Source organism: Anoplopoma fimbria, chromosome 10, assembly GCF_027596085.1.
Source record: "Anoplopoma fimbria isolate UVic2021 breed Golden Eagle Sablefish chromosome 10, Afim_UVic_2022, whole genome shotgun sequence".
NCBI classification, from domain to species: domain Eukaryota; kingdom Metazoa; phylum Chordata; class Actinopteri; order Perciformes; family Anoplopomatidae; genus Anoplopoma; species Anoplopoma fimbria.
Window position 1 is genome coordinate 12383803 of NC_072458.1, and position 27390 is coordinate 12411192.

Here is a 27390-nt window from a genome sequence, read left to right on the forward strand (position 1 = left end):
AGTTGGCATTTGGCTCAAAGGAGAATAACCTGATGACAATCACATCAATACAGGCTTCCTGAGCCGAACGGTGTGTTTTTAGCCATGCTAGTGGCGTAGCTCTAGGGACGGCAGTGTTGTTCAGTTTGCGCAGACTAAAATATCACAACAACCATGTTTTGTGTTGCACTAATGAAAAATCACAACAAAGTGAACAAATGAGAGCAGTTATAAGGTCATCATGGCATCAGTTTTTAGTGGTGGTGGTGGATATGGGGGTTGTGGTGGTTGATAAGTAAATCAGCTGACCCTGAAGATGCACTTTACCCTGAGAACAATGCGTTTGATTCAATCAAACACTTTTGTATGAGTGTCTGTTTTAAATGTAAAACGACTGGCGAGATAAGGTGTCTTGAAGACCGCATGAGCTCATCTTTTCAAGGTCTGGGCTCTATTTGAATGCAAATTTAGGATTTAGATAATCTCTACGGGCTGATGAGTCGTCCCAGTATAACCAGGGGGTTTAAGATGTGTGCTGTTATGGTCTGAAATAGTTAATTATTTGTATTTTCTTTCAAATATCAATGATGAAAATCAACCCTTGTGCAGAGAATCACTTGTTTTCTAACCAAAAATAAAATTAAAAACTCTAATTACTATAAACTTGAACTTATACGTTATGAAGATATAACTAGTGTGTCTTTGCATGTTTTAAGTCAGTTACAATCAACACACCCTGTCCACCTCACATTATTTGTATTGTTTATATGCAACATTTGTTTAATACTAAGTGGGCTTAGCTGCATTTTGTTATGAATGGAAAATATAATTATTCCTATTCTATTCTAAAGCGTTGTGCACAACGCTATATGGTATTAAGCTGCAGTGGATGTTGAGTCTAAATACTATCGATGAAGGTCGATCATGTTGCGGGTCAAATAACCCTGCTGCTGAGCAACACGGTCAATTGTGTGCTTTTACAATCCGTTTCTGAACCATTATTATTATCATTGTCACGTTCAAAGTGTCTCTGTTGTCGTTAGCTTCAGGGCTAAGCTAAAATGCACAGGACCCGGGTGAGACATCATACATGTTTCAGGCGGTTCATCCGGTTGCGTGCTGACGTTTTTTGCAGGAATGTGTGTGATTTGCGGGGTCTCCACAGGGGAGGGCGAGGGGAAGTCAGGCCGCCTCCCATCCCGTATAAAACCTACAGGCCAACCCTTGTCTTCCTCTTTCTGTTACCTGGCTAGGGGCAGCAGTGTCGGCCGTGAAAACCCAGAAACACCGGTAAGTTGAGCTTTGAGTCATACGGGAGCGATAGCAGACAGGCCTCGATGTTAACCGTATCTGATGGGAAACGTTTGTGCGATTCAGCTTCGGTTTTTATTTTATTATTTGTTTTATCGTCGAGCGTTTTAGTTTTAGATCCCAAACTTGCCTTTTCCGTTATGTAACTTCACCCAAACCTGTGGATTTTTTTCCCCCCGAAGCCGCAAACTTGACTTTACAGCAAGCTAATGTCCTCTGTCAACCTCACCGCCGACCGTGTCTCTGCTGTGTGCTCCCCTTAGTGAGAGCGTTACTGAAGTTATTTAAACAAGCGGGTTATGGTGGAGGAGAGACTGGAGAACAAAGAGGGGACTGGGAAGCAGGGGACCGAGGATGCTGGGGATGTCGTGTCTTTTTGCCCTTAATGAAACAGCTGCCCCGTATCATCCGCGGTGTGAGACTGGATGAAATAGCTGCTGGATATTTGGACGCCTTTGTAACTTAATACGACGTGGCCTACAGAGTAACACGTGTCTCCGCTGGCGTATGGCCGAGTGAGGCCTAGCAGCAGCCGCCGCCTGTTAGCGGCTCACATCCCGACTAGTTAACTGTGTAACACTGGAGGCGGTTTAGACAGATACGTAGTGAAATGTGATGAATGTGTGATTGGCGGGTTTAATCATTTTTCACGGGCCGCTGTCAGCGTTGAGCGGTGCCCGAGCTGCCGTGGCTTAATGACCGCCACATTACCGCCGTGTTTAGCCGTCCTCTAACGAGGCCTACACATGATGGCGCGCTGATAAATTGAGCGCTTATGGGTTTTTTGTGTTTTTTAACAGAAACTACAACAATGGGAAAGGAAAAGATCCACATCAACATCGTGGTCATTGGCCATGTCGACTCCGGCAAGTCCACCTCAACCGGTCACCTGATCTACAAGTGCGGAGGAATCGACAAGAGAACCATCGAGAAGTTCGAGAAGGAAGCCGCCGAGGTGAGCAGCTATAAATGTGTAGTTTTCAATATCTGTATAACCGTTACAGACCAGAGTCCAGGGGCAAGATGGCGGCGCCAGCGTGCCCACTCTGAGCCCCACTGCCCGGCACGAGAATGTAGCGATCAGAACGTGTGCGCGCACGTAGGGGTGGGGCTTAACGCGAGCTGCATTGATGGTGACTGTGCACTTTATTCAGAAGAGCCCTCGGGGTGTTGTTCAAAGAATACATATTAAGAACACTACTAAACTATATCCTACAGATTAAATGTCACCAAATGCCACAGTACAAAGATATGAAAATTATGTAGTAACCAAGAAGTTTACTTGATGGGTTTTAAAATGGTAAATTACGACCTGTGTATCATATTTAGTGTCTATAACTGTACAGAATATAAAACCCTAAATGTAAAAATAAGTAGTAGTAGTAGTAATAATAATGATGTACATCTGGTTTAATATGAAATCTTATTCTTCCCTCTGCAGATGGGCAAGGGCTCCTTCAAGTACGCCTGGGTGCTGGACAAACTGAAGGCCGAGCGTGAGCGTGGTATCACCATCGACATCGCTCTGTGGAAGTTTGAGACCGGCAGGTATTACGTGACCATCATTGATGCCCCCGGACACAGGGACTTCATCAAGAACATGATCACTGGTACCTCTCAGGTTAGTTGTCAAGTTAAAATGTATCAAGCTCAACGTTTGAACCATGTTTGCATTTTTCGTTGCTTAACTTCAATCCCCCCTTTTACATTAGGCTGACTGTGCAGTGCTGATCGTTGCTGCCGGCGTTGGTGAGTTCGAGGCTGGTATCTCCAAGAACGGCCAGACCCGCGAGCACGCCCTGCTGGCCTTCACCCTCGGCGTGAAGCAGCTCATCGTCGGAGTCAACAAGATGGACTCCACCGAGCCCCCTTACAGCCAAGCCCGTTTCGAGGAAATCACCAAGGAAGTGAGCACCTACATCAAGAAGATCGGCTACAACCCCGCCACAGTCGCCTTTGTCCCCATCTCCGGGTGGCACGGAGACAACATGCTGGAAAGCAGTGAGAAGGTGAGGGACTTTAACCTTGTGGTGTTCAAGTAGTCCATTTGATGGACTAGACATAGACTCATTTCTTTCTTTGAAACCCTTTCTAGATGGCCTGGTTCAAGGGATGGAAGGTCGAGCGCAAGGAGGGCAATGCCAATGGAACCACACTGCTGGAGGCTCTGGATGCCATCTGCCCCCCAGCTCGCCCCACAGACAAGCCCCTGCGTCTTCCCCTGCAGGATGTCTACAAAATCGGAGGTAAAAAATTGAATATTGTTTATTACAAAAGACAATGGTATAAATGACCATATTAAACCAGTCCGACTATGTAGAGTTCTCAAACCACTTGTTTTTTTCCCTCAGGTATTGGAACTGTACCTGTCGGCCGTGTTGAGACTGGTCTCCTGAAGCCCACCATGGTTGTCACCTTTGCTCCCTGCAACTTGACCACTGAGGTGAAGTCCGTGGAGATGCACCACGAGTCTCTGACCGAAGCTATGCCCGGTGACAACGTCGGCTTCAACATCAAGAACGTGTCCGTCAAGGAAATCCGTCGTGGATACGTGGCTGGAGACAGCAAGAACGACCCACCCAAGGGAGCTGATCATTTCAACGCCCAGGTCGGGATCATGAAATTAAAAGGACTTGCTTCTTGTTTTGGTTAAAGTTATAATTCTGTGGAGTTCTAACTCAAAATGTGTCCACAGGTCATCATCCTGAACCACCCTGGCCAGATCAACGCAGGTTACGCCCCTGTGCTGGATTGCCACACCGCTCACATCGCATGCAAGTTCAGTGAACTCATCGAGAAGATCGACCGTCGTTCCGGCAAGAAGCTTGAGGACGCACCCAAGTTTGTCAAGTCTGGAGACGCAGCCATCGTCAAACTGGTCCCACAGAAGCCCATGGTTGTGGAGCCCTTCTCCAACTATCCTCCCCTCGGTACGTAATTGAATCCTGCCATGTCCACCATTTATAGACTACGACATGGATTTATGAATTATAAGTTGCAACAAAATGAGTGCATTATCAGGTTCACAAATGCATTCACTAACTGCTCACCCCTCTTCTATTCCAGGTCGTTTCGCCGTGCGTGACATGAGGCAGACAGTTGCCGTCGGTGTCATCAAGTCTGTCACATACAAGGACACATCTGGAAAGACAACCAAGGCTGCAGAGAAGGCCCAGAAGAAGAAATGAATGGTCGTGCAGGACCTCCAGCAACAAGATGTGTGCCGGCAGCAGCGGGCCACTCCTTCCCCTCTGTCCTGCCCTTATCCTGGATCATCTTCTCTATGGCAAAGCTCTCTACTCAAGGACTGGCTTATGCTGATTAAAACTCATCGCAAAAGTTTCCGCAGGAAAAAAGAACTACGTGGCATTGTCACTTACCCGAATCACATGACGGTGCCTCTTCTCAGTTAAGTTTAAGTTGGAAATGTTGTTAAAAAAATGCCACAAATAATTGGAAAGAAAGCTGCTGGTAACTAATAAAATAAATGTCTTCAAAAAATTGAAATTGGCTCGTCAGTCCTTTACTGTGTTGCAGCTGGTAGTAACAGGCGAGCCGCTCTGTCTGTACTGCAGCTGTTTTTGACCATGCTATCTGTGTCCGCTGATGCACTTGTCGTCCAATCGTCTCGATAGGAATTATGCCGCCCCAGCCAATGGCACCCCCTTATTCTAGTCTGACAGCACCAAGAGCATACACAGCCCCCCCTCTCCTCTGGTTCAGTATAAAAACTCTGGACTGATCACATACTGTCCTTTTTTCCTTCCACTCCAAATCAGGGGACGTCTTCTCTGCTTGGCACAGGTTGGTAGAATGTGATCTTTATAATCCGACCCTGAAAACTAAACCATCAAAAACGCATGTCTGTACAGGAGATGGGGTAGTTTTCAGGGCAGATGAATTACAATCGGGTTGTCGTCATGAGCCAGAAAAACTGTCTGAATCAAGACTAAATATATCCTACAGGACTGCCTTAAAATGTTAGTTGTTAAAATAGAAATGGAAGGTAAACATGCCAGCTCACCTCTTGAATTTCTTATCCAGACGTCCTATAGCATGTGGTGTTCTATTAGGCTTTTGTCTTAATGGAGCTTTAATGCACTGATGGTTTAAAAAAACAACAAAAAAACGGTAATTGGGAATCATAAGCTTTAGTTTCTGCCAGTCATGTTAGTCCTTTTTCTGTACCGTCGTGAACGCGCACCCTGTGCTGTAGATGCATGTCGTCGGGTCGCGCGCTTGCATCAGACGGTAACATGGCGGCTCTGCAGTCCCGGCGCAACATGGAGGCAGAGTGCAGGGTAGCCGGCATCGAGCACATGGCGCGTGACTCACCAGTGTCGCCTTTCCGGTGGCGGGCACGAGCACCGACTATGACAGTTACAGGAAAAGAGATTGTAATGTGTGGAAACAGTATCGCCACATAACATATGTAGCGACCTGCCTCACACCAGAGCGCTGCAGTTTAATGTAATACACGGGTATCATGCTATAGGGCCAACTAGCTTACGGAAGCTAACTGCGTATGCCGCAGTTATTACTTTATACGTGATAAATTACATTATAAACACGTAACGTTGACGCATTAGTGAGTCATAATGACCTCCAATTGTGCCCGGCCAAGCTTGGAGACCATATTGAACCTAAAATGTCACTAAAGTTAAAACTACTGCTCCCCATGTTTTATATCCAGTAAATCAAAATGGGAAAGGAAAAGATCCACATCAACATCGTGGTCATTGGCCATGTCGACTCTGGCAAGTCCACCACCACCGGTCACCTGATCTACAAGTGCGGAGGAATCGACAAGAGAACCATCGAGAAGTTCGAGAAGGAAGCCGCCGAGGTTGGTTTCTTTGGAAACACCAGCCTGTTATAAATAAATACAAATCTCCCAGCCAAGTACACACATGTATGAGACAATGAAGTCAGAGTCACATCATCCATAAATATCTGGGTGTGGTGGATGTAGCCGCTCACTATTACTAGGATAAAACTGCCACCTGCTGTTAAAAGAGATGTACTGCCCATACTACAACTTGTAGTGAAAAAGTACCTGATAAAATATTTAACTCAAAAAATGCAATGTGCCATAGGTTAATAGTTCATAATTTAAAATCAGCCTCAAATACTCAAAAATGAAATAGTTATCCCCATGTTACTGAACCAGTATTCCCTAATGGTTCCTTAATTCAGTAAATGAAGGAGTAAGTAATATCTCTATGAAAAATTAGCCAAAATGTTTTGACACATTGGATTACATCAGATAACACACCAATGTTATATTCAAACGCTGATTTGTTAAACTATGTTTTAAACAAAAAGGTGGAAAAAAACTTGAAGTAACTACATAATTAAATATAACAATATAGTTGAGTGAATTGATAATCGGATTAAAACAAACGGTAATAGCATAAAATTATGTGCATTTTTAGTAGAGGATCTGTATGTAATCTAGGACTGGGAAACAAATATAAAAAAGAAAATTGTGTGTGCAGTGAAATGTGTAAAAATTGGCTTTTAATGCTGGGTGAAATTGTTAGACGAGTTTACTTATTCTTTGATTAGATCGCTTGATCTAAACCAGAAAACTTTTCAAACTTTATATTATATTTTAAAGCAGAGACCTTTATTTAACACAAATTAATTAAATTGTCCGGCATATTTTGTTAAATGAAAAAAGGGGCTAAAACATTTTTATGTTCCACATGGTACCAAAATAAGAATATTGAAATGGTATTGGTACCGACAGTCAGCTAAAAGGATTTACTGAAAATTTGTTTGGATGATAGTAAGATATAAAGGAGGTTTGCTGTTATTACACTTAATAAATCCTAAATTATACTTTTCTGGCTGATTCACGCTATGATTTATAAACGTATTTAATTTCCTGCTCTATTTGTCTTGTTTCAACCGCCACAGATGGGCAAGGGCTCCTTCAAGTACGCCTGGGTGCTGGACAAACTGAAGGCCGAGCGTGAGCGTGGTATCACCATCGACATCGCTCTGTGGAAGTTTGAGACCGGCAGGTATTACGTGACCATCATCGACGCCCCGGGACACAGGGACTTCATCAAGAACATGATTACCGGCACATCTCAGGTACAGACGCACCGTATAACCTGCCGTTTACTGAATATTTCCGTTATATTTTATATATAAATATGTATGTTCTAAAAAAAAAATGTCTCCCCCTGTACAGGCCGACTGTGCAGTGCTGATCGTTGCTGCTGGCGTTGGAGAGTTCGAGGCCGGTATCTCCAAGAACGGCCAGACCCGCGAGCACGCCCTGCTGGCCTACACTCTGGGCGTGAAGCAGCTCATCGTCGGAGTCAACAAGATGGACTCCACCGAGCCCCCTTACAGCCAGAAGCGCTTTGAGGAAATCACCAAGGAAGTGAGCACCTACATCAAGAAGATCGGCTACAACCCAGCCACCGTCGCCTTTGTCCCCATCTCCGGGTGGCACGGAGACAACATGCTGGAGAGCAGTGAGAAGGTGAGGGACTTCAAACATGCAAAGCTCAAGTCCACTTCACATCAAATTGTGACTTAGATCTATATCACATCCGTCAATACGTAATATGCCTTGGATTTTTCCCAGCAAGCAATCCTCTAAAGCTAATCATTGTTCTTACTCTATCCCTCATTACTTTTCCTGTCTCCCTCTCTGTGTTTGTCTCTGCACTCTATCGTTTTTCAGATGAGCTGGTTCAAGGGTTGGAAGGTCGATCGCAAGGAGGGCGGTGCCACTGGGGTAACCCTGCTAGAAGCTCTGGACTCCATCCTGCCCCCCTCCCGCCCCACAGACAAGGCCCTGCGCCTGCCCCTGCAGGACGTCTACAAGATTGGCGGTTAGTTAAGTGGAAACGGGTACAACTTAAAAAAAAAATGTAATAGTCATCTTCCTGTTACGGACCACGTTGCGATAAGAAAGAAGAAGAACATGTGCAAACAGGAATTAAATCCCGACTTAAGGACTTGTCAGACGTTATAAAATATGTATATGTAAGCTGCAGAAAGAGTCTCTCTCTTTTGGCCCCAAAAAGAGCTTTTTAAAACATTGCTGATGCAGCCTGTGATGAAACAAAAAGCACCCCTCCTCTCTCTCAATGCTTTTAAAGCTCACAGCATTTCTCCGTCGGTGCCGACACTCTCACTGATTCACCAAAGTTGCCAAATGTCACGCTCCGTGACTGTTTGAGCTGCTAAATGAAGACGTAAGGAATGCTAATGTACAGAAAAATGCCGAAATTGAAAAAAGCCATTACGTTTAAAGATGCAAAAAGCCAGCAATTCCGTGTATTCCATGTCTAAAAAGGGGTTAATTGACTCATCAGACCAAAGAAATGTGGCTGGCCACCAACAGCATTTTTACTCACAATTCTACAATGACTAAAAAATAAAGCTAAACCTGGACCAAAATACAGCCAAACAAAGTTTTAAGCCAAATAAAGGTGCACAAAGTGGAGTCGCTCACCTGGAATCGGGAAAAAGTTACACCAGCAACAGCAAAGCCAGCGTCTGGCAGTGAAATCGGAGACAATCGAGTGATTCGTCACACCAAAGACCAAGCCTCTGATATCCGCTGAACAACAAGTTCTGGGAGTGGATACAGATGGCTTGTCAACGTGTTCAGACAGGCTAATCTTAGGTGGGGGAACTTTATATACCTGATCATATTGTGTAAGTGGACAGTTTATCTCCACCTCCAGTTACATCCGACATGTATTCATGTGATCGTGTTACACCTCCTCGTAGCAGGACCAACTCTCGTTTTGAACACCGAGAAATCAGAATTGATCAAAAGATGGCCGCATAGAAACATTGATAAGATGTTTAGTGAGAGAGTACTTCACAGCTGCCACAACGTTTTGTGTAATGTTGTCAAAAATGACAGCTGTCACTCATGTGTCAATAAAAACATTGCTAATTTCAGAGTTCTTTTATTTTGAAGGTGACTGAAAAGCATACTGTAAACTCGCTCTCTCAGGTATTGGAACAGTCCCCGTCGGCCGCGTTGAGACCGGCGTCCTGAAGCCCGGCATGGTCGTCACTTTTGCTCCCCCCAACTTGACCACTGAGGTAAAGTCCGTGGAGATGCACCACGAGTCTCTCACCGAGGCTCTCCCTGGCGACAACGTTGGCTTCAACATCAAGAACGTGTCCGTCAAGGAAATCCGCCGTGGAAACGTGGCCGGTGACAGCAAGAACGACCCACCAATGGCTGCCGACAATTTCACCGCCCAGGTGAGTCTCAAGAAAAGGTCAGAAAGAAGGAATGTTTTTTTTATTATTTACCCCCAGTGATTTATTGCATTATGTGTTAGGTCGAATCAAGGGTTTTTGGACACATACACAACTAAAGTCAAGATATTAGCAGCGCTACCATTTCTTTTTTTAATCTGTTTCTTGTGAGACCCCCAAATTTACCGAGGTGCTTGAAATGTTAAAAGGTTTTTGTTATTGTCATCGTACAACAGGGTAGCAACAACAAAATGCAGAATGTTGTCCCATTATGCTACATAACAAAACACAAAACGTTCATATTTGGAGTGTGGAGGATGAATTAAGGGGTCTCACAGCCTCAAGAAAGAATCTGTGACCTCTGTATCTCTTGCCAGACGGCAGCAGGGTGAACAGGCTGTGGCTGGGTGGGTAAGGTCTTCCAATATCCTTTGAGCTCTTCGTAGGCGCCTCTTGTCACCAATATCACTGATGCTCAGTAGATGGGTATCAATGATGCTCTTGGCATTTTAGTCCTCCTGTCCTGTGCCATACACATCCCCTTCCAGTATGTATTGTTTCCAGCCAGTAAGCTTTCTATTGCTCTTTTGTAAAAGTTAGCAAGAACGTAGCACGGGAACTTCGGAAGTTTCCCTAAGAAATAAGAGCCATTTATTTTTTTATTTTTTTTATTTTACGGAATCCCATTTTAAATTAAGGAGCAAGGTAGAAGGGAGCGGTGAATGCCAGAAATATCAATACCTGAAACAGAAATATGACTATTCCTTTTTTTGGGGTGAATTTTTGCCTTTAATGAACAGTCCACAGTGTGACGATGGACTGTGAAATATGAGTGGGAGATAGAGAGACTGACATGACGTGCAACAAAAGTCCCATGTTAGATTAATTATCACTTTTTAAGTGTACCCAAATGTTTCTTTAATTGTATTTCCCCTTTAATTTAGGCTGCTTTACACAGCAGAATGGACTGGGAGTATAGTTGTATCCAGCACCATGAGGTCCACATCCTTAGATGTTGCTCTCTTGACCTCCCTCCACATCTCTGTCCGTTTGCAGGTCATCATCCTCAACCACCCCGGCCAGATCTCCCAGGGTTACGCCCCCGTGCTGGACTGCCACACCGCTCACATCGCCTGCAAGTTCAGCGAACTAAAGGAGAAGATTGACCGTCGTTCCGGCAAGAAGCTTGAGGACAACCCCAAGGCTCTGAAGTCCGGAGACGCCGCCATCATCACCATGGTGCCTGGAAAACCCATGTGTGTTGAGAGCTTCTCCCAGTATCCCCCACTGGGTGAGTGAAACACAGTCTTCTTGTTGGTTTTATAATTAGCTGTAGACCTTTTTTTACGGAAGATATTTTGACACGTCATAGCAGGACAAGCACAGGTGTAACTCATTTCATCAATAATAGTTGCGCTTTATTTTGGTGTGCAGGTTTTAAGACCCTGGTGTGTCAAAACGTCTTCTGTGGAAAAAGGTCTATTTAAAAGCTGCACTTATCAATATTTTCTATAAAAATAATAGATTAATTAATTAAGTACACACACCTACAACCTATTTCCCTCAGGAGTTGGTGGGGACCAAAAACAGAGCTAAAAAGAGAGTCACTATTGTTCTTATGTTCTTCAGGAAGCTAAACACACAACAATTTATAATTTTGTTCCCGGTCTACTGGATGTGCACTTAAGCAATTATTTGCAAATATTTTCACCATAACATCTTCGAATCAGTTGTTCCCAAGGGGCCAAATGGAGACGTATAATGTATGTGAAAGAACAAACTGACAGTCACTCAGAATTATGTTTAGACATGCGTTTGGATAAAGACCAATGGGTCGAGAGCTGGAGCACTCTTTTATTCATTCCTGGTGTGTGTTTAAAACATGACTAATATCTACTTCTGTTATGCAGTGATAATAGCTCATTTTCATTCCAGAGGAAAATGGTTAATTTAACCATCTACATGCTTTTAATGATGAATCAATTATATATAATTTACATGACCAAAGATTGATTAGGGAAATGCATAAGATTCAAATATTTTGCTATTCTTATTGTAAACCAACTTTGTTACTGGTGTTTTTGTGCTCCATTACTGAGATAAGTGTTGATCTTTACTATTCACCACACCCCAGCTGCACCTCAAACACAAAGAGGACTCACGTTGCATATTCTCAGCCTCTCATTGACTCCTCCGTTTCTCTCTCTTCTCTTGTCCGTCTCCTCCTCCCAGGTCGCTTCGCCGTGCGTGACATGAGGCAAACCGTGGCTGTTGGCGTCATCAAGTCTGTCGACAAGAAGCTTCCCTCTGGCGGCAAGGTCACCAAGTCCGCGCAGAAGGCCGAAAAGAAGAAATGAATTCTCATGCAGGACGTCCAACACAGAGCCACGTCCCAGCAGCAGCAGCAGCGGCCCGCCACTTCCCTCCTTCTCCCACCCCAGCCAGCGCCATCTTCTCTGAGGCAGAGCTCTCTACTCAAGGACTGGCTTATGCTGATTAAAACCCATCGGAAAAGTTTCCGCAGGAAAGGAAGGCCTGTGCCTCTTAGGGGAAGCTATGATCATAATTAAGTTGAAACCAAAACAATAAAAATCTTAAACATTGCCAAATGAAGATGTTTCTTTTGTGGTTTATTACATTAAGTGATGGTGAAGCTGCAGTAGCACTAATCCAGGGGTTCAAACATTAGGTCAAAACACACATTTTAATTATCAATATTAGGCCTTTTCTTATTGCTTTTGAATATTACAGAGACACTCCAGGTACAAAAGGTGAAGCATGCAGGGATCATAAAGTGTGTTGTATAAGGTATAACGAACAAGAGCAGACTGGCAAAACTTGTTGCCCAAGATTGTGTGCTTGCGTGCACATGTCAGAAGTATATTATGTCTGATGCAGGAGGAGGAGCAGGTTTGAGGAGGGCATAATCCAACAAACACATTTTACAGACTCCCTTTTTTAACGGAGATAGCAGCGAGGGAAGGTGCGGACAGATAAAGCAGGAGACAGTCAACAACCAGGTGAGTTTAAACGCTGTAAAATCTAAGAAATAGTACTAAGAAATCAAAACTCAGCAGCACTGAAAGCCATTAGATACATTAAATAAGACTAGAAGTGGAGTTTGAATGCTGATCTAATGGTTTGGTTAACATCTCCAGAGGGTGAATATTCCATTGCATGAAGTAGGATGAACTAGTTTCCATTGGCCTGTAATGGTTTCTACAGGTTCACAGTTACTTATTACTTTTCAGATTAAGATTTTATAAAAAAGATATAATCAGTTAAAAACTTTTCAGTTTCTAAAACTTGGTTTATAGTTATAGGTTTAACCATCCAAAAGTAAAAAAATTGTCACAAAAAAAGCCAGTTTGAACACAAGGCCAATCGTGCTAAACTAACAGGAGCCCCTCCAATGGATACTATGTTTGATACTTATTTATTTTACCAATTGTATACTTTTATAATACTATTTACTCGTTAAATGTTTAAACACAGGAAGAAATGGGAAAGGTAAAGCTCCACATCAACATCGTGGTCATTGGCCATGTCGACTCTGGCAAGTCCACCACCACCGGTCACCTGATCTACAAGTGCGGAGGAATCGACAAGAGAACCATCGAGAAGTTCGAGAAGGAAGCCGCCGAGGTTGGTTTCTTTGGAAACATCAAGGGGTGTTGAAAATTCAAGTTTTTGAGAAATATTCACATGTTATATAACACAATGAGACCTGTCACATCTATGACTCATCGCAGGTGTGGCGGATTTGAATGCTCCCCGATTTTACTTGGCAGCGACTGCCTTCTAGTGTTGAAATACAGACAGCAGTCATTCAAACTTTAACGTTGTATACTTTTTTCACATGTATTACAAACTGATTACACCTCTTTATTTATTACTTCTCATGTACATTTACTACATTCCTGTTAACATTATTTCTATCCATTTGCAAAACAATCTACCACAAATTTATTTTACTCTATTTTATCTGTTTATATTTTAGCTTTTTATCTTATCTTCAATTAACTAATTTAAATGTTTGAATTTGCATTTACTTACGTGATTTCCTTTTTTTCTTATAAGACACAAAAGGCAAGCTAACATCAAAACAAAATGCATAAGCACACTGTAAAAAAGTAAATTAGTTACCAGCTTTACACTGATTGTATTAATAAAAAAAGGGAATCTGCATGACGTAAATGTCTCTATGTGCATCGTTTCAACCACCACAGATGGGCAAGGGCTCCTTCAAGTACGCCTGGGTGCTGGACAAACTGAAGGCCGAGCGTGAGCGTGGTATCACCATCGACATCGCTCTGTGGAAGTTTGAGACCGTCAGGTATTACGTGACCATCATCGACGCCCCGGGACACAGGGACTTCATCAAGAACATGATCACTGGTACCTCTCAGGTACTGACACTACCTTTTAATTTAACTCTATTTATTTCAATCAGAGGTGACAAGTCAGATGAAGAAAAGATAATTGTGTATTATTAACAGATATGTGATGATAAAGTCTTGACAGAGTCTTTGGTTCAAAATAAATCCCCCCGGGTGGGTCCTTTAAGAATTTGCCAAAAATGACATTTTGAAATGGAGGTAAAGTTATGTTGGAGCCATTGAACGTCCATCTTCAGTTTGATCCCTTGTTGGTTTTCAGCGTCGTTCCTTAAAGAGAACCAAAAGGGAAAAGCTGAAGCCGTGTTAATGCAAAAAAACTGATTTGCATTATGTTCAGAAAAAAAGCCCACACAGAGCAAAAGACAACCATCATTCGGGCTTTAACAAGACACTGCACAAATGTAGAAAAATAGAGCAATGTCTCCCCCTGTTCAGGCCGACTGTGCAGTGCTGATCGTTGCTGCCGGCGTTGGAGAGTTTGAGGCCGGTATCTCCAAGAACGGCCAGACCCGCGAGCACGCCCTGCTGGCCTTCACCCTCGGCGTGAAGCAGCTCATCGTCGGAGTCAACAAGATGGACTCCACCGAGCCCCCTTACAGCCAGAAGCGCTTTGAGGAAATCACCAAGGAAGTGAGCACCTACATCAAGAAGATCGGCTACAACCCCGCCACCGTCGCCTTTGTCCCTATCTCCGGGTGGCACGGAGACAACATGCTGGAAAGCAGTGAGAAGGTGAGGGACTTTAACCTTGTGGTGTTCAAGTAGTCGACTTGATGGACTAGACATAGACTTATTTCTTTCTTTGAAACCCTTTCTAGATGACCTGGTTCAAGGGATGGAAGGTCGAGCGCAAGGAGAGCAATGCCAATGGAACCACACTGCTGGAGGCTCTGGATGCCATCTGCCCCCCAACTCGCCCCACAGACAAGCCCCTCCGTTTGCCGCTGCAGGACGTCTACAAGATTGGAGGTAAAAAAGTGTCACAGATTCGTCACATCCTTAATCCCTGTACGGGCTGGGATGTTAACCGTTTCCACAACATGTCCTTCATGGCTCCCACAGACCGACAATCAAAGTTCACACTCTTTTTAAGTGTATGATAGAAACTTGTTGCCTCCTGCTCTCTCAGGTATCGGAACAGTCCCAGTTGGCCGCGTTGAGACCGGCGTCATGAAGCCCGGCATGGTCATCACCTTTGCTCCCTGCAACTTGACCACTGAGGTGAAGTCCGTGGAGATGCACCACGAGGCTCTGACCGAAGCCGCCCCCGGCGACAACGTCGGCTTCAACGTCAAGAACGTGTCCGTCAAGGAGATCCGCCGCGGAAACGTGGCCGGCGACAGCAAGAACGACCCACCATTGGCTGCCGATACCTTCACTGCCCAGGTTGGTCTGAGTAAACATGTACTGAATATAAAGATTCAGTAATTAAAACAAAGTATGACTTCAAGGTTTCATTTCAGCCTTTTGTTTAAATGAAGACCCAAAAGAATCTGCTTAACATTCTTGGTCCTTCTTTCCTGCAATAACAGCCTACTGTATACAACTATTGGCATAATCAAAAAGTGCCAAACATTTACCCTTTACATGTTTTTAACCAATTGCTTAATAGTCTGTCACATTCAAACTCCAACCAACAATGACATAATTAGGGATTAACCGCCCCCGCCTTTTTCTTTTCCATTTTCCGTCTTTTGATTTTTTTAATGAAAAGAACTGAACAATTTATTTTGTTGAAAATGTCCTGCTTTAATGATAATCTAAAAAAAGATAAAGAGATTAATGAACGAAGCAAGATTCTCTCCAAAATGTAATTTTATAGTGACTCTAATGAGATGATGAGTGATTCCAGCTCAGGTAAACTTAAACATCTGTGGACATCTGTGGACCTCTGCTGGCCACTAGCGGGAACTGCAATGTGTGTTCATCTAAAGCCTGAATTGAGTGCTTGATAGAGAATTCTCCTAAAAAAACATTTTCAGGTTATCATCCTGAACCACCCCGGCCAGATCTCCCAGGGTTACGCCCCTGTGCTGGATTGCCACACCGCTCACATCGCTTGCAAATTCACCGAGATCAAGGAGAAGGTTGACCGTCGTTCCGGCAAGACGATTGAGGACAACCCCAAGTTTGTCAAGTCTGGAGATGCAGCCATCATAACTCTTACCCCACAGAAGCCCATGGTTGTGGAGCCCTTCGCCATCTACCCTCCCCTCGGTACGTAATTGAATCCTGCCATGTCCACTATTTATAGACTACGACATGAATTTATGAATTATAAATTACAACAAAATGAGTGCATTATCAGGTTCACAAATGCATTCACTAACTTTTTTTCTTGATCCGCTACATTTGAAGGTTACTGCCCATTTTGCTGATGTTGTAGAGAATGGGTTTGTTTTTTAGTGCCCAACTATCTATTCAGCACTTCATCTTCTTCTTTGTTATCACTACACTTTAAGTCAACCAATTAAAGTTTCCATTTCTTGCTCTTCAACTGACAGTTCAACAGATTTTAACCCCTCAATTTTCAACTGACATTTCAACCAAAGTCAGTGCGTACATGCTAAAAACTACAATGCAAACACTTCAGTTATCTCCAGCACTTTAACTGATATTTATTTGTTTCTCATCTTTTACTCTTCAGATCGACAGTTTAACTGCTCTCATTTCTTACACTTTTTTGCTGTTTTTTAGTCTGTCTTTTTTCGTTCTTGGTTTCAATTAAGCTTTTAAAATAGAAAAAAAACATATAGCTTGGCAAAAGGGTAATTCTATGACAAGCTGCAGAATTTGGTTTTTATATTATTGTCAAGTTGTTGTTTTTAAGGTCAAAGATTAACCTTCAATCTCATGATGCGTCTTTGAGTACTCTGAAAAGCGCTCTATAAATAAAATGTATTATTATTATTAATTTAGTATTTTTAAATATTTCAATGATTAATTAATTAATTAATTATTAAAGGCAGGGTTGGTTATCTTCTTAAAAAACATTTCAGATATTTTTATTGCAATTCGTATTACATCCTGTCAGAAAACTGTGGCTGTCACAGGACTGTAATAAGCCAGTCCAATCATTTAATTCTGCCAAGATGTAATGACACGATGGGCAACCTGCCTGTCACTTACCTGCCTACTTGCACCTTTTGCCTGTGCAAACATTTCTTGTCACCACATTCTTCCACAAGCTGCTATTTTAACAGCTGTGAGTATTAACAATAGCCCTTGTTGTTTTCATGCATAATCATAATTTTGGGGCGAGTGACTTTTGATGGAGGCCTCAATGGACGAGCTGTCAGTGTTGCCGACTTGGCGTCATTCTTGCTGGATTTAGCAACTTTTGGAGCTTATGCTCCAAGAAACTTCTATTGGAAGAGAGTTGGCATCACTGGGCTAGGTTTTTCAGTTGGATCATTTTTCAAATCTAGCACAATCTTGCTAGTTCCTCAAGATTGCAAACCCCAGCTTTAACTTGGCCATCAGTCAGGAGGAAAGTAGTTTGAAATTTGTCTCCCTGGTCAAAAGTACTACGTGGAATCCTCAGAAATTCCTTAATAACACCGGTGTACCGTGAACTGCAGTAAGAATCCTGTTGCTCACACTGATACTAACTGGTTTGTCGTTTGCAAATTACTTTAAAGTTGTGAATCAACCTCAACAAGGACCATGCCGGATAGCTAGCTAGCCAGCGAGCTAACCTTAGCTTAGTTTACAGTTAACTAGTTGGCTGCCCCTACCTTGCATCACTCAAGGCTAGCAGAAAGCAAACAATAGCTACACGCTACACCTTTGCTTTGTACAGTTACAGAATTTGTTGTTGGCTAAAATCATTGTTTGTCATTATACATAGGTTAGGATCATACACTAAATTAGCTGGCTATTTTGCAAGTTAACCAACTACAGTATCCACTCAGATAGTGTTTTGCTTGCATTAACATTAGCATGCAAGCTAACATTAGGCAGCTAGCCATAACTTTGCTGCTATGCATGGATCTGGCACTGGCAAATATAGTGTGAATTACACTGTATTTCTTGGCTAGACCCGCCCTGTTAGGTGGTTGGTTAAGGTTAGGCATGGACCTTGAGTAGTTGGATCAGATTAACCCATTGGTCAGGGTATAACGCACATTAGTTGCTTTGTAACGTTAGAAGTGACGTAGGCATTTTTGCTACAATAGCTACACACTAAATTTCAATTCAGGTTCTATCAGGACATAGGATGAGCAGAAAGTGCTTTTCCAGCTTTTTTTTGTCATCGATTATGTCAAAAGCATTTTCCAGCCATTGACTCCCCTGTCTGTCTTTTCTTGTCCATCTCTTCCTCTCAGGTCGCTTTGCTGTGCGTGACATGAGGCAGACTGTGGCTGTCGGTGTCATAAAGTCAGTAGATAAGAAGCTTCCCGGCAGTGGAAAAGTCACCAAGGCTGCATTAAAGGCAGATAAGAAGAAATGAATTCTCATGCCAGACGTCCAACAAAAAGCCACGTCTCAGCAGCCATCCCCTCTTCATCCAAACGCTGTCTTATGGCTTATGATGATTAAAAGCCATCGGAAAAGTTTCCGCCGAAAAGGAAAGCTTGTGCCTTTTAGGGAAATCTATTAAAAGAATTAGGTTGAAAGCAAAATAATAAAAAAACTTAAAACATGCCTATTGAAGATGTTTCTTTTCTTGTTTCACAACTTTTAGATATCTAACATCCTTTTTTTGTAATTTTCTTTTAACTGACTTTTAAAGAAGGGAAAACTGTGAACATGAGAGGGAAAAAAATATATGCTTTAATTAATTTTGCACCAAATCTGCTCAGAAGGATGACATATAAATAATACATTTTGTCCAGTTCTCAATGAATGTATGATTGTGGGTACTCAACTTTCTTCTGCAATTTCTTAAGTGGGGATTACAATAAAAGAAAGACAGTTTCCAAGATACCAAACATTTGAGTCATCTAACATTAAGTGCAGAGCTAACCATGACACCAGAGGCATTATTACCTTTAAAAGTTCCTCATACCAACTCTGAACTGGAGAAGACAGGTTTTAAGTGAAAGACAAATAAAGTGCTGCAAGGTTGACGTATTTTTGTAGGCCAACCGGGGAAGTAAGCATCACGCTGGCTCCCTCGACAAAAACACTGGGATTTCTTTTTTTTTGCAGAAAAAAGGTCTGTGTCAAACAAAAGTTAATGATGCTTAAACATTTTGTTTAGATGGATAATCTTCACAAACGAGCGCCACTTTTAAGAGACATTCACTCCTCTTAATGACTCTTTGGATGGATATGCTGGTCTGTAGGTCAGCGCTTTGGACTGGTCTGAAATATCTTGACAACTACTGGATGAAATTTGATTTTGATATTCATGGTGCCCAGAAGTTGAAACCCACTGTCTTTGGTGATACCCTGCATTTTCCTCTAGGGCCACCATGAGGTTGATGTTAGTGGTTTTGACTGAAATGTTTCAACAACTGGTGGATGGATTGCCATGAATTGTTTTGCAGTAATTTACAGTATGTCTTGCAATTGATGAAATGCGGTCACTTTGGTGATCCTTTGACTTTTCCTTTAGCTCCACCATCAGGTTAAAATCGGTATTACACTTTAGTTTAGGACCAAATATTAACATCAGTTTCACTCCGTATTTTGTGTTAATTAGCTAACGTTAGCATGCTAGCATTACTTAGCTTGTAAACATCACACACATGCTGATGTTAGCCCGTGTGAAGTGACTTCTCTGTGTGACTGTATTGGTTTCTTGTGATATAGTATACAAGCTTACTTTATGTAATTCTCAAGTGTCAACATTTTGACAACACTTCCTGAAAAAACACACAGAGCACATTTTTAGGCTTTACTCCAACAATAACGTTTAATAAGGCCAATTCTTATTTTTTTCTGCATATTCTAAAATGATCTTCATAAAAGTAACCTATATATTTTGTGATTTATGTACCTGTTTTGAGAACTTGTAACGTCATTAAAAGATTTTCTCATAAATGGCAACCCAGTATAGTTCAGATACAATAGATGAACAATAGATGAAATACGTAACCTGAAGAATTAAAAGGTGTGCCTTGTTACAATGTGACACAGAAACACTGGTGAAACTAGTTTGCCAAATATGCGACACACTGTTTATTACTTGGCAGTAACTTTATTAATGGGTGGAACTGTAAAATTGGCAACAATTTAACCTTTGAAGTCATGGTGATGAGGTGGCATGAGGAAGGCGTTCTCCATAGATTACGTTTCATGGAAATTGAAAGTGAAACGAAATATACTGAGAGCTGAATGGAAAAAAGCACAGGAGCGACTCAAACACAGGTGAGTTAAACCACCATAATATAATATGTGGCGGCTGTGGCGTAGTGGAGAGCAAGGTAGTTCTCCAATCAGAGGGTCGGTGGTTCAATACCCGGCTTCGGCAGTCGATGTGTCCTTGGGCAAGACACTTAACCCCAAGTTGCTCCCGAAGGCTTGCCATCGGTGTGGACTGGATGTTGCATGAATGTTAGTTAGAGTCTGATGGTGGCACCTTGCATGGTAGCCTGTCATCAGTGTGTGAATGGGTGAATGGGTGAATGATATGTGATATACTACTGATTGTAAGTCGCTTTGGATAAAAGCGTCTGCTAAATGACTGTAATGTAATGTAATAATAGGGATATTATTTCAATCCACTCATCTATCTATCTATCTATCTATCTATTTACACTAAGAATTAAGATCTATCTAACTATCTACACTCTCAGAATTAAGGGTTTCAAGCAGGTTCTTCTAAAGGGTTGAGGTTCTATCGAGATCCAATTGCCTGTGAAGATGATTATTTTGAAGAAAGTTTTTTTTCAAGTGTTCTTTTTAAGACTAGAGAACCCTTTTCATCCAAAGAACTCCTTTTAGAGGAAAATACTTCATCAATGACTGGGTTCAAGATGAAACCCTTCACAATACAACAGGAATCTCGGTAATTCCCCCTGGGTGGGTTATTGTTCTTACAAGGTTGAAAGGTTTTGGAAAGCACTTCGAGGGAGGGATCTGGGTAGAACTGTTACACCATGGAAGGGTTGTATGTATAACCTCTCATAGGGGGTTCTGGATGGAACCTTTCACAGATGGTTTTAGGTTTAACCCTTTATCTTGGGTTCTGGGTAGAACACGGTGAAATGGTTCCAGGGGGAACCTTTATAAAAAGGTATACCATGAACGAAAATAGGTTCTCCTAGGAGGACAAGTTTTATGACATTTTTTGTGCACTTAAAACATCTGACTTACCAGATACATACAGACTTTTCAACCCCAAACTTCTGTACTACTCTCTTCTGTACTACTCTCTTCTTATGTTCAAAAAGATGTGTTCTCTCTGTTTTCTGTACATAAATATCCAAGGCTGAGTGATGGACAGAGAGGACAGAGATGTGAAGGGCAGTCTGACTGAAGCAAAGCAGCGTAAAGACAACACCAGAGGAAAGACAAGTCCTTCTCGGCTCACACTAGCAAGACAGAGACAGAAAACTCAGCAGCAACAAGCTTCAGGTGATGCTGTGGATTCAATTTCTTTCATACTTTTGCAGCTTAATCTCAAAATACCTGTAACTATGGTATGGTTTTGGATGTTGAATGTTTGTGTGGTAGACATATTCAGAGCATACAGTGTGTAGGAATTAGGGGAATCTATTGCACTGAAAAAAACTGAGTAGATATAAATGTAGCATAATAAAGTTAATCTGCATTTTCTCAAAACATAAGAAATTGTGCGTTTTTTCCTTAACTAGATATCTAAGTAATCCTATTCAATCTTTTTAGTTACACCCACACAACAATGATCTTTTTAAGTTCTTCCAATATAAACGTGAAGTGGGAGAAGCCATGGGAAGTAAGCCATGGGTTACACCGTGAGTGTTGTGGGTTCCACTCTGCCACAGAAACTACTACTACTAAACTAGTTTATAAATGTACTTATTAATCCTTGTTTCTCTGCAGAGGAGGGATCCAAAGTGGTCGAGCAGTTGATCTCGCTCTCCCCGGAGCTGACCAGCTGGATCAAACTCAACGCCAAAGACCTCAAGATCCGAATGACGGATCGCCGCTGGGCCGCGGAGGTGGTCAACGATTTCCGAGACAACCTGCTGAAATTCCTGAGGGGCAACAGTGACCAGCCTTTCTTCCAGTCTGCCGACTTCCTCAACAGCGGCAGCTACTTTGAGAAAGTCAAGGTGAGGTCTTGATAAACACCATTTCTAAAGGGATCAATACAGCGTCTCATTTATTTTATAACGCTTAAAGGATTTGTCACAAAGATTTCAATCATCATAAAGTTTGAATCTTGCATATTTATGCAAGTTGTGTTAGTGTGAAGCAGATATTACTAGGCAGTGGGGCCCCAGACCCCAACGTTATTTTGAATCAAAGACAAATTAAATATTAGACTTTTCTAATGTGTATGGAAGACAAATGAGCATCATCTTTGTTGCGTTGATCTTAGATCCACAGCCCCGATGAGTTTGACATGATGCTGAAGCTTCAGGCTCCATGGCGCCTCAACATGACAGAGCTAGACGGCGGCCTCTTCTACCGGATCGATCTTGCCCGGCCCACTCGGAGCCCCATACAAGCCTTTCTTCTGGAGAACGGGTGCACCCTCTCATCGAGCAAGATTCTGAGTGAGATGTTTCGCCTGGTCCGCAAGTTCCTCAAGAACTACAAAGGTCTGATCATTACCTCTCATCTGTTGTGACAATCATCTGGTTTCTCCCTCTATATTTCTGTTGGTGTTAGAGTTATCAGGACTCATTTTCTATACTCTATTTTATTTTGTTGACCTCCATCCCACTTTGGGAACCTGTAAACTGTCTGTGTTCATGTTCCCATGTTTCCAGTGCCTGATGAAGGCTTTCGCTGGGAGGTGAACAGGAAGCGACTTCACTCGCCGGCTGTGACTTTGTCTCTGTGCAGGAATGAAATCTGCAGTGACGAGTTGATATCTGTGGACCTGGTTCCTGCTCTGGAGGTTATCATTTTCATTTTTATCACAAGGACTAGTATCACTCTGGAGATATAAAATCATCGGATTTCGGATTGATATGAACAAGTAGACGAGAAGGAAAAAAACGGACCAAATGCATTGATATATAATTATACACAGATAATCGGAATATTAGCTATGATATAATAAAATGAATGGTAGTAAAATAATAAATATATATATATATGTATATATGCCCCTGAAATTAAGCAGGGTAAAAGTATAAAGTAACATTAAATGTGAATACTAAATAGTAAAGGTTCTTAATTTAGTACAAATAATTTTATGAATGTACTTAGATACTTTTCACCAATGGAGAATACTTATGTACATTTGCTTGTAAAATCCTTGTAGTTTTTCTATTATTTCTTAAAGTAAAAGATATACTTCTACCACCCCTGGTAGCATTATAAGTCATTATTGTAAGGCATTAGTAGTAATGGTAGTAGAAGAAGTACTGGTTGGGGTACTATGTACTAATGGGATGACAGAGGTAGGTAAGTGGTAAGGATAGTCAAAGTGACAGCGGTATTGTACTTCATGTAACACTCGTCCTTGTTCCTGTATGGAGGTTCACTCTTCTCAGGGCTGGCCGCTCGCTATCCGCAATGGTCCAGATGTGGACAACTGGCTGGGAAAGAAGGTTCGCCAAGAAATCAAAAGTTTGCCGTGCTTCTTCGTACCGAAGAGACCCAAAGGACGAAACCTCAGTGAGGAGGCCAAAGGTGAGAGAAACGTCTGTCTGTTTTTGTTGTTTTAGGACTGTTTTGAACAATTACTGTGACAGAAGCAAGGGGGAAATTTATCTGTAGAGGATTTCAACGCAAACATGCAAAACTTTCTGACATCAAGTTAATGGAGTGAAACACAGTGATTTATCTCCGTAGGCAGTGGTGGAATCCAACAAAAAACATTTTCTCTTGTACTGTAATTAAGTACAAAATTGAGGTACTTTTGCTGGGAAATATTGTTCTTTTTACAACATTTATTAGATAACTTTAGTTGTTACAAAAACATGATCAATTTATAAAATAAATTACTTTGTTAAAGATTAATCCAGTGGTTTCCAACCATCTTGACTTCTGACCTAAAAAGAAAACCAGTTTCTAGTTGTCATGTTTAAGTGTTTAAGTATTAGTAAAAATTACAATTGGTTGGTTATAAAACACTTGAGCTGAAACATTTTTGGAGTTGTAAGTTATTGATCGTCGGCGAAACTGTAACCCCTATAAAAATCGGAACAACATGGCACTGCTTTGTGTTCCCATCACGCTTCTCCAGACTGCTGCAGGAGTTTGAAAACTGTCCTCGTAACACATGTGGGACTTCTTTATGTGCGCCAGTGTTTGTGTTATTTGTAAGGTGACATCATCCCATCAGGTTATTTTTGTCTTCCTGTAACAGAGAGTTGGAGGATTTCTTTCTCTCACATTGAGAAGATACTCATCAGGAGCCACGGCAACAAGAAAACCTGCTGTGAGAGCAACGTCACCAAATGCTGCCGGTGAGACTCTGAACTGTTTGTTTTCACATCCTTAACTGTAGTAAGGTTTCCAGGTTGTGAAAAAAATCTCTTTGAGTGGTTTGATCAATTATTTATAGGAAAGGACTGCCGACCATCTGGACCAAACAACTTATTAAGACGCTACAAGGTCAGACTTGATGATGAAAACCCTTTATTAATTACTAATTTACATTTTTAACTGCAGACTTGAAGATTTCATGAAATTGGATTACCAACATGAATACGTGCATTATTACCACACAAAAAATATTTTTTCACAACCTGGCAACCACCAAATGTGGTCTTACAAAATGGTTTGTAATGGATTTATACTAAATCTGTAATAAATTATTGATTGCTAATTAATAAAGCAATTATTTACAACTTATAAACACTTCATAAAAGGGGCTTTCTTAAAGGTGATGTACTACTTTTAAAAAAACGTAAATTCTGTATATAGAGAACATTACTTAATTAAAGGACAAAAGGTTAAGAGATTTAAAAGAACACCATAACTGCCTCCAACTGAAGATGTTTTCGGTGTCGCGATATCTAAACAGAGAGACATATAAATTTGGAATAAATTGTTTTTCTTGGAGCCCTGTATATTTTATTTAATCTTTTCTCTGGTAGTAAACAGTGCTTGATGCTCCTCAAGTCTCTAATTGAAGGCCTGAAACAACGTTTCCCCAAAGAGCTGGATCACCTCTGCTCGTACCACGGGAAGACAGCCTTCCTACACACCCTGTCCATCAGGTAGGACATCTTTATTATTATGAAAATATCTTTATTATCATTGGAAGAAAGGAAACGTAGCACTGGTGGTTGTTGTCACAGTATTATGAGCAGCTGTTGTAACGGCCGTGTGGGCACCATTGCAGCAGTAGTAACTTTGGCAGTAGTGTCAAAGTGGTAAAAGTAGTAGTTGTATCATTGTAAATTGAATAACCTTGATTTTATGCATTTGAAGCATTTGGAATACTTTTTTTTATGATAACAATATGTGACAATGTGAAAGAGTTCACTCGTGGTGATGAACATACAGAGAATTATTGCCTGAATCTGCAGCTTCACTCGGCTTAGTACGCAGCTTTACAATAAGTTTCAGCTCATTGTTTATCTGTCCGGCCCACATCTTTACTGTTTTGGTTCACTCTTACCACTGTCATAGCGTCGTTTTCTGTGAAAAAAAATTACTTTAAAAACCCACTGAACATACCATCTCAGCAGCAAACAGCAGACAGACACAGTAGGAGACCACCTGGTGAACACAATGGAGCATTTAGCAGATAAAGGGATACATATTTCCCCTCAAGAGTTGGTGGAAACCAAAAACAGAGCTACAACCACAATTAAAAAAGGATTGATAATGTTGCTCTGTGACTGTTCATTTTGTGTTTACATTTTAAATAGTTTCTGCTGCCCCAAAGGGGCCAAAAGAATTGGTTGCAGTCCTAAAAATATTTGATATATGTAAGCACAGAAGTAATCACAAAGAATTACATAACCATAGTATTGGAACAAGTAGTCGTGTAATAGACTGATTCGAGTCTATCAACAGAAAATTAATTAACAACAATTTTGATAATTGATTAATATTATAGTATTTTATCAAGCAAAATAAATTCTCTGGTCCAAGCTTCTTTAAATATGAACATTTGCAGGTTTTTTTGTTGGTTATGTTTTTCACTTTTTTCTCACATTTGAAAGACTTAAAAGTTAGGCACTTCATCTCAAAAGATTAATAAATTATATAAATAATAACCAGTTGCAGCCTTATTTCGCTTTTATTGATATATTTGTTAGACGTAGTAGTGGTGGTTACTTCGAATAAATACGCTTTAGTATTTCTCTTTCAGTCATTTCTGTGACATCTTCTTCCCCTGTCAGGTTCGACGACTCCATGTGGGCTCGCCAGCAGCTCCCTGTCTGCTTCCTGCACCTCCTCGGGGCCCTCGAGAGCCACGCTCGCACAGCCCTCCTACCTCACTTCTTTGTGCCCAACTGCAACCTCTTCTCCCCGGCCCTCTTCCCCCGCAGAGCGCTGGCTTTCCTCGTCAAAGCTCTGGAGGAGCAGAGGAGGGAAGGACTTCCCCTGCTGAAGCATCCGGCTCCTGTCCCACCACTCAGACGGATGACTCCTCCAGGAGACACGTCCTCTGAGACATCCTCCCATGAGTCCACTGCGGTTTTCTCTCTGGACACTGTATTTAGGAATAAACTGCTCCTGCTGTTTGCTATAGCTGTAGTTTGTGTTCTATTTTGTATTTATGCGATGGGAAGTTAGGATGGCGTGTATGAATTAGGTGAAAACAGGTAGCATAATAAAGGGCAAAATTCCTTTTTGATTCAAATTGACCTCTGACTATATCAGATATTTTTCTTTGGTGATAAAGGGGGTTTTAACAATGTATAGTGTGAAAGTAAAATAAATATTCTCATGTTTACCTTTAATGCAGATTGTTTCAGAAATGTTTTAATGGGAGACTTATTCTTGTAGTTCTTTTCAAAAAGAAAAACCCTTTGAAAGAACATTTCAATCCTTTTTTTGGATGAGACTAATATCATCTAGGTGTAAGTCCTTTGTACATAAATCTCCTTTTTATTTTACTTTCCTTTGTGTATTTGGGACTTTTGGTTTTAATGTAAAGTGGTTAGTATTGTTTTGTGTTTTTGTAACTCAGTTTCTGCCATCTCTTGTAGATTAAAGGAATATATTAATTGCTAATTCATTAAATACTGTATCTTGAATGAAACTCAGTACCTTGCCTTTTTGATGTAATAAGGAATAAAGGAATTTAAAAAGACATATATGGCAAAAGCATATACTGTGAAAAGCCATAAACAAGGCTACAACTAAGGATTGTTTTTGTCCACAGTGATTCTTTTCTCAATTCATTTTTATTTTACAAAATGTATGAATAACATTGCAA

At 41.5% G+C, this 27390-nt stretch overlaps 4 protein-coding genes across 4 annotated transcripts; all 4 read left to right on the forward strand.

Annotated features, from left to right (window-relative positions):
• The first annotated feature begins 1164 nt into the window (after positions 1–1164).
• Positions 1165–4797, forward strand: LOC129097085 (elongation factor 1-alpha). The gene is made up of 8 exons (XM_054605802.1): positions 1165–1269; positions 2091–2245; positions 2732–2911; positions 3003–3299; positions 3386–3536; positions 3642–3898; positions 3986–4220; positions 4357–4797. Exons 2-8 carry the CDS (start codon positions 2102–2104, stop codon positions 4476–4478), a joined length of 1386 nt encoding a protein of 461 aa, XP_054461777.1. The 5' UTR covers positions 1165–1269; positions 2091–2101; the 3' UTR covers positions 4479–4797.
• A 219-nt stretch (positions 4798–5016) lies between these two features.
• On the forward strand, positions 5017–12139 carry LOC129097084 (elongation factor 1-alpha). The gene is made up of 8 exons (XM_054605800.1): positions 5017–5094; positions 5984–6136; positions 7213–7392; positions 7493–7789; positions 7994–8144; positions 9284–9540; positions 10594–10828; positions 11770–12139. The coding sequence occupies exons 2-8, from the start codon at positions 5993–5995 to the stop codon at positions 11892–11894; spliced, it is 1389 nt and encodes a 462-aa protein (XP_054461775.1). The 5' UTR covers positions 5017–5094; positions 5984–5992; the 3' UTR covers positions 11895–12139.
• An 893-nt stretch (positions 12140–13032) lies between these two features.
• LOC129097086 (elongation factor 1-alpha-like) lies at positions 13033–18502 on the forward strand. Its single transcript, XM_054605803.1, has 7 exons — positions 13033–13182; positions 13767–13946; positions 14373–14669; positions 14756–14906; positions 15067–15323; positions 15920–16154; positions 18266–18502. The coding sequence occupies exons 1-7, from the start codon at positions 13039–13041 to the stop codon at positions 18388–18390; spliced, it is 1389 nt and encodes a 462-aa protein (XP_054461778.1). The 5' UTR covers positions 13033–13038; the 3' UTR covers positions 18391–18502.
• A 1702-nt stretch (positions 18503–20204) lies between these two features.
• LOC129097087 (cyclic GMP-AMP synthase) lies at positions 20205–27261 on the forward strand. The gene is made up of 9 exons (XM_054605804.1): positions 20205–20255; positions 21318–21464; positions 21912–22144; positions 22414–22636; positions 22808–22938; positions 23525–23678; positions 24358–24457; positions 25091–25213; positions 26348–27261. The coding sequence occupies exons 2-9, from the start codon at positions 21326–21328 to the stop codon at positions 26742–26744; spliced, it is 1500 nt and encodes a 499-aa protein (XP_054461779.1). The 5' UTR covers positions 20205–20255; positions 21318–21325; the 3' UTR covers positions 26745–27261.
• Positions 27262–27390: the final 129 nt, after the last annotated feature.

Excerpts from the sequence above, each read along its gene's own strand:
- LOC129097085 (XM_054605802.1), top strand. The coding sequence starts at position 2,102 with ATGGGAAAGGAAAAGATCCACATCAACATCGTGGTCATTGGCCATGTC. Across the intron at positions 3,537-3,641 it reads GGATGTCTACAAAATCGGAG|GTATTGGAACTGTACCTGTC; the intron begins GTAAAAAATTGA and ends TTTTTCCCTCAG. Across the intron at positions 3,899-3,985 it reads CTGATCATTTCAACGCCCAG|GTCATCATCCTGAACCACCC; the intron begins GTCGGGATCATG and ends ATGTGTCCACAG.
- LOC129097084 (XM_054605800.1), top strand. The coding sequence starts at position 5,993 with ATGGGAAAGGAAAAGATCCACATCAACATCGTGGTCATTGGCCATGTC. Across the intron at positions 7,790-7,993 it reads TGCTGGAGAGCAGTGAGAAG|ATGAGCTGGTTCAAGGGTTG; the intron begins GTGAGGGACTTC and ends ATCGTTTTTCAG. Across the intron at positions 8,145-9,283 it reads GGACGTCTACAAGATTGGCG|GTATTGGAACAGTCCCCGTC; the intron begins GTTAGTTAAGTG and ends TCGCTCTCTCAG.
- LOC129097087 (XM_054605804.1), top strand. The coding sequence starts at position 21,326 with ATGGACAGAGAGGACAGAGATGTGAAGGGCAGTCTGACTGAAGCAAAG. Across the intron at positions 22,145-22,413 it reads GCTACTTTGAGAAAGTCAAG|ATCCACAGCCCCGATGAGTT; the intron begins GTGAGGTCTTGA and ends CGTTGATCTTAG. Across the intron at positions 25,214-26,347 it reads CTACACACCCTGTCCATCAG|GTTCGACGACTCCATGTGGG; the intron begins GTAGGACATCTT and ends TTCCCCTGTCAG.
- LOC129097086 (XM_054605803.1), top strand. The coding sequence starts at position 13,039 with ATGGGAAAGGTAAAGCTCCACATCAACATCGTGGTCATTGGCCATGTC. Across the intron at positions 13,183-13,766 it reads TCGAGAAGGAAGCCGCCGAG|ATGGGCAAGGGCTCCTTCAA; the intron begins GTTGGTTTCTTT and ends CAACCACCACAG. Across the intron at positions 14,670-14,755 it reads TGCTGGAAAGCAGTGAGAAG|ATGACCTGGTTCAAGGGATG; the intron begins GTGAGGGACTTT and ends AACCCTTTCTAG.